The sequence below is a fragment of the Hevea brasiliensis genome, chromosome 11, assembly GCF_030052815.1.
Source record: "Hevea brasiliensis isolate MT/VB/25A 57/8 chromosome 11, ASM3005281v1, whole genome shotgun sequence".
NCBI classification, from domain to species: Eukaryota; Viridiplantae; Streptophyta; class Magnoliopsida; order Malpighiales; family Euphorbiaceae; genus Hevea; species Hevea brasiliensis.
The window spans coordinates 83,077,931-83,084,323 of record NC_079503.1 but is presented as its reverse complement, the minus strand read 5'-3'; the positions used below and the strand labels follow the sequence as shown (position 1 = coordinate 83,084,323).

At 35.7% G+C, this 6,393-nt stretch overlaps 1 protein-coding gene across 1 annotated transcript; it reads left to right on the top strand.

Annotated features, from left to right (window-relative positions):
• Positions 1 to 731: 731 nt before the first annotated feature.
• On the top strand, positions 732 to 4,648 carry LOC110652031 (receptor-like protein kinase HSL1). The gene is made up of 2 exons (XM_021807521.2): positions 732 to 3,481; positions 3,963 to 4,648. The coding sequence occupies exons 1-2, from the start codon at positions 892 to 894 to the stop codon at positions 4,352 to 4,354; spliced, it is 2,982 nt and encodes a 993-aa protein (XP_021663213.2). The 5' UTR covers positions 732 to 891; the 3' UTR covers positions 4,355 to 4,648.
• Positions 4,649 to 6,393: the final 1,745 nt, after the last annotated feature.

Sequence of the window (6,393 nt, the reverse complement as noted above, 5' to 3'; positions counted from 1 at the left end):
TTATATGATAATTAATAATTAAAAAAATATAAAATAGAAAAAAAATAAAATAGAGGATATTAAAAATTTTATTGAGAATAATATAAAATAATAACAGAGTAATTGAGATAGTATTAAAAATTTTAGTGAGCATATAAAATAATAAAGTTAAGGAATTGTAAGAGTACTGATAATTAAAAATAGCGTAAAAAATATTATTTAAAAAATTTGAGAGAAATTGAAAGAATATTAAAATTAAATAAAGTGTAGAGAATAACTATGTAGAAAATTAATGATATATATATATATATAAATTAGGAGTTTAATAAGATATTTATTGAATTTTTTTATATTTAAATCACTGATTTAATTTGATTTGAAAATATCAATTTTATCTGATTCGAAATCATTAATTTAAGATTTTTAAAAAATATAAACTTAAATTAAATCAAAGGAGGATAATTTTAATTTAATTAAAAATTAATTTTAATTTTAACTAATTTTAATTTAATTTTGATAAAACTTATTTTCACTTGATTTCGATTCGAAATCGGTCCGTGGCTACTCCTATTTGGATGGATGTTAGTTTTGTATAATTTGCCATGGGTAGTCTTAAAATTGGTAAGAAGGAATGATACACATCCATGCAAAGTCTCGACAATACTAAAAGAGTGAGCCCACAACACGACAAGTCTCATGACTCGTAGTCATGGTAATAAACATTCTTCTCAGTTCTGTCCCTTTAAACCACAGCTCAAACGCTTAATTTTCCTTTCATTTCAATTTTCTACTCTCTTATAATTCGCCCCTGAAACGTTCACCCAACTCCTTCTCAGGTCTCACCTCATTCTTTCCTCTCCTTCTCCCTCTCCACTCTATACTCTGCAGCCACCATAACAGACAATAACAGCTATGCTTCTCTTTCTACTTCCTTTCCTTTTCCTGCTCTCTCCTTCCCCCTCCTTTTCTCTCAACCAAGAAGGTCTCTACCTCCACCAAGTCAAGCTCTCTCTCTCTGACCCTGACTCCACCCTCTCCTCCTGGTCCGACCGCGACACCACCCCTTGTTCATGGTTCGGCGTCAGCTGCGACCCTAAAACCAACTCCGTCACTTCCATCGACCTTTCCAACTCCAACATAGGCGGCCCATTTCCTTCACTCCTCTGCCGCCTCCAGAACCTCACTTCCATTTCCTTCTACAATAACTCCGTTAATGATAATCTCCCTCTTGACATTTCCTCCTGCCAGCATCTACAACACCTCGATCTCGCTCAGAATTACCTTACTGGTACGCTCCCCCATACCTTAGCTGACCTCCCCAACCTCAGGTACCTTGACCTCACCGGTAACAACTTCTCCGGAGATATTCCTGAGTCTTTTGGTCGCTTTCAAAAACTGGAGGCTATTTCTCTCGTCTATAATCTGTTTGATGGGATAATACCTGCATTTTTGGGCAACATTACTACTCTAAAGATGCTGAATTTGTCTTACAATCCTTTTTCTCCGGGTCGGATCCCCCCGGAGCTTGGGAACTTGACCAACCTGGAGATTTTGTGGCTCACTGAATGTAATTTAGTGGGTGAAATTCCTGACTCTCTAGGTCGACTCAAGAACCTCAAGGATTTGGACGTTGCAGTTAATAATTTAGTCGGCAACATCCCGATTTCACTCACTGAGTTGACTAGCGTGTTTCAAATCGAGCTCTATAACAACTCGCTGACTGGTGAGTTGCCACGAGGCTTGGGAAATTTGACATCATTGAGACTGCTTGATGCGTCTATGAACGACTTGACTGGGCCGATTCCTGACGAGTTATGCCGGTTACCATTAGAGAGTCTCAATCTCTACGAGAATCAATTCGAAGGGAATTTGCCTGCAAGCATTGCGAACTCGCCGCGATTATACGAACTCAGGCTGTTTCGTAACAGACTCACCGGCGAGTTGCCCCAAAATCTTGGCAAAAACTCACCGCTGAGATGGCTTGACGTGTCAAGCAACAAATTCACCGGCGAAATCCCTGCGACTTTGTGTGCGAAGGGCGAGTTAGAGGAGATGCTAATGATATACAATTCATTTTCGGGTCAAATACCTCAAAGTTTAAGTGACTGCCAGAGCTTGGCCCGAGTCCGCTTAGGGCACAACCAGCTGTCCGGTGAAGTGCCATCTGGGTTCTGGGGCCTGCCTCATGTGTACCTTGTTGAGCTTGTTAACAATTCATTCTCCGGTCCAATTGCTAAGACCATAGCAAGTGCAGCAAATTTGTCACTCTTGATTTTAGATAATAATCTTTTCAATGGAAGCATACCAGAGGAGATTGGCTGGTTAGAGAATCTTGGATCTTTCTCTGGAAGTGAAAATGAATTCAGTGGACCGTTGCCCGTGAGTATAGTAAATCTGAAGCAGCTAGGAAGCCTGGATCTTCATGGTAATTTGCTTTCTGGTGAGCTGCCATCCGGGATTGATTCATGGAAGAAAATGAATGAGCTCAATTTGGCTAATAACGAGTTTTCGGGTCAGATTCCGGAGGGAATTGGAAAGCTGCCTGTGCTTAATTATCTTGATTTGTCTAGCAACCGGTTTTCTGGGAAAATCCCACTTAGCTTGCAGAACTTAAAGTTGAATCAGCTCAATCTATCATACAACAGGTTATCTGGGGAGATTCCACCTTTGTTTGCCAAGGAAATGTACAGAAGTAGCTTTCTTGGGAATCCTGGCTTATGTGGAGATATTGAAGGTCTATGCGATGGGAGAGGTAAAGGGAAAGGCGAAGGTGGTGCCTGGCTGCTGAAGTCCATTTTTATACTTGCTGCTCTTGTTCTTGTTATTGGTGTGGTTTGGTTCTATTTCAAGTACAGGACTTTCAAGAACGCAAGAGCTATTGACAAGTCAAAATGGATATTAATGTCGTTTCACAAATTGGGTTTTAGTGAATACGAGATCTTGGCATCTCTTGATGAGGATAACGTAATAGGAAGCGGGTCGTCAGGGAAAGTCTACAAGGTTGTGCTTAGCAATGGCGAAGCAGTTGCGGTGAAGAAGCTCTGGGGAGGGGTCAAAAAGGAGGGTGATGAAAGCGACGTTGAGAAAGGTCAGTTCCAGGACGATGGGTTTGAGGCAGAGGTTGAGACTTTGGGTAAGATTAGGCACAAGAACATTGTTAAGCTATGGTGTTGCTGCACCACTAGAGACTGTAAACTTTTGGTATACGAGTACATGCCTAACGGTAGCTTGGGTGACTTGTTGCATGGTAGTAAGGGAGGTTTGCTAGATTGGCCAACAAGGTATAAGATCCTTTTAGATGCAGCTGAGGGGCTTTCCTATTTGCATCACGATTGTGTACCTCCAATTGTGCATAGAGATGTTAAGTCCAACAATATTTTGTTGGATGGGGATTTCGGAGCTCGGGTGGCTGATTTTGGTGTAGCCAAGGTGGTTGATTCCACCACCGGAAAGCCTAAGTCCATGTCTATCATTGCAGGGTCTTGTGGTTACATTGCTCCAGGTTAGTAATCATCCTTCTTCTTAACAAGTTTTGGGTTTTTTTGGGTTGCAAAATTGGAATTGATTTGTGGTGATCTTTTTGAAATATTCATCTCATTTGAATTTTAATTCTGTTTAAATACCCTGTAATTAGTGATCATGTGCATACTTTTCTTTATCATCTACTCGAAAAGTTATGCCTTGGAGCTAGCTAATGAGTGTGCTTTACCAGTTAAGGCCTGGCTGATTTGTCCTTTTTAATATGCACTCTAATTATCCTGGAGATATTAATTTAGATATTTGATTTCCAGTTCATTTATAAATACTGCCAATGCATAATAAGTGTTCATAGAACTTTAGTTGAAAAGTTGGAGTAGCAATTAGCATCTGTAATGTAGATTCCTTGTAAGCTTTTCTTGCAAATATATTGTGGTTTCTTTTCCATCTGTAATAATTTCAACTGAATTTAAAAATAATTCCTTTTTTGTGTTCACATATTGCAGAGTATGCTTACACACTTCGAGTGAATGAGAAGAGTGATATCTACAGCTTTGGTGTGGTTATTCTGGAGTTGGTCACAAGGAAACTTCCGGTTGATCCAGAGTTAGGCGAGAAGGACTTGGTGAAGTGGGTATGCACCACTCTAGATCAGAAAGGAGTGGACCATGTTATTGATCCCAAATTGGATTCTTGTTTCAAGGAAGAGATATGCAAGGTCCTCAACATTGGCATTCACTGTACTAGTCCTCTACCCGTCAACCGTCCGTCCATGAGAAGGGTGGTAAAAATGCTGCAAGAAGTTGTGCCAGAGAACATGCCCAAGACTGCTAAAAAAGATGGGAAATTGACACCCTATTACTATGAAGATGCTTCAGATCATGGAAATGAAGCTTGAGAATTACAATAAATTAAATTTTCCTTTCCAACTTGGGATTTTGAAGGAGCTAACACACGATAAGCTCCAGTTTTCTTGTTCTAGGGCCAACTTCCCAGTTTGCTTTACAAAAAGAGGGAAGGTAAAAGGAGTTAAAAAAACAGAGGAAAGAGAGAATGAAAATGAAATGCAAGCAATTTGTTAAGTTATTAATGAGATGTTAAATTCTTGTCACTGTAAAGTAACTAACTATTCCTGAATTTGTCCTTTAAATGGGGTCCTGCCCCGCATTAAAATTTTATTTGTTGAGAGTGATGTGCTACAGTGTTTAGTGTTCTCATCCCTCCAACTAACAAAATAATTGGACATTCCTAATGGCTTGTTTGAATGAGGTGTAAGTAACAGAAGGGTAAAGGAGAAGAAGGGCAGTGATTGTTATAATAAAAAAAATTTTATAAGTTAAATAATGAAAAGATAAGGAGCCATAATGAAATTTAAAGAATAAAGTTTATTTTAATTATCTTTATTATTTATTAATTTATTTTTTTTTAAATAAAAATAAAATAATTATTTATCCTCCTTTTATCTTTATTTATCTTTTTCTCATCCTCTTCTAAATAGATTCAGTGGGTTATATTCACTAAAAAATTTTTTTATTTTGACTCTTAGAGGGAGAACAGTCTCTCTTATTGTTATTAACATATTACTAATTATTAAACTGAATTATTATTTTTTTTTATTGTCAATAGAATATGATTAGAGTAACTTTAAGTAGGGTTAAATTGAATTTAACGAGCAGTGATGAAACTTGCCATGGAAGGATTCATCTTGGTTGGTTATGGTTAATGACCAAAACTAAGCCGTGCAAGGTTGGTCCTTGTCCTTCTCATCCCACATATCCAAATTTTAGTCACGCCCAAACGACATTAAGATAAATGTGAGAGTATGACAAATTACAGTTTAGCTCTTATATTTTGAGTAATTTTCACTTATAGTCACTTAATTTTAAATGTTTTTTAGTATCTCACTCAATTTTAATTTCTTTCTTAAATTCCCTTAACTTTAATTTGAGAATCGCTAAAATCATTGACCGAATATTACAAGTTTTTAAGTTAATTTAAACTAATTTTCATTCATAGTCATTCAATTTTAAGTGTTTTTTTTTTTTTAATACGATCACTCAATTCAGGATTAATCAGAATTTCTTGCTATATTTTATTTTTTCAATATCTTTGTTTTGGGCATGTTGGTTGCTTTTCAATTTAGGATTCAGAATCCAAGGTATGTATACTATTTCACCTAATTAAACTCTTGTTACTATCATATTGAAGGTTCTATTTGTAAACATCTGAAAAACTTTGTTTGAGAGTTATTTTTATTCACAGTACTCAATTTTGGGATTATTTCATTTTTGTTTTTTAACTTTAATTTGTTATAAAAAAAATTCTTAAACTGCAATTTTGTTTTATAAAAAGTTTATCTAACCTGCAAGAGCAGGTTTTCAAGTAAAAAGACAAAAATTACTATTTTATCATTCTATTTTGAAAATAAAATCACTATTTTATGGTAATTATTATATGTCACTTAACTTTATGACTATTTTTATAAAAGTCATTGAACTTTAATTTATTTCATAAAATTTATTAAACTTTAATTTTATTTCATAAAAGTCACTGTATCTGAAAATTAAAAATTTTCAGATTAACATACTAACTTGCCAATTATTTTATAAATAAAATTACCCAACTAGCGGTTACTGGTGGAAAAGAAATAAGAAAAGAGAAAAGTTTGATGGTAAGAGGATAGCTAAATGTGTTTTATGCATCCTATTTTTTATTTTTTAAAAGAAATTAATGAATAACAAAATTTTATTTGTAAAATAGTTAACTGTAACACCCTCCTTGTAGCAACTCCGTATATTTTACTGTTCCGGTGACCAGTGTCGGTCCGGACAACTAGAACGTCCGGAAAAATATTTAAACTAAAGTGAGGAACCATAATTAACTCAAATATTAATAAGAAAAATTTAGGAAAAATTTTAGAAATAAAATACAACCAAG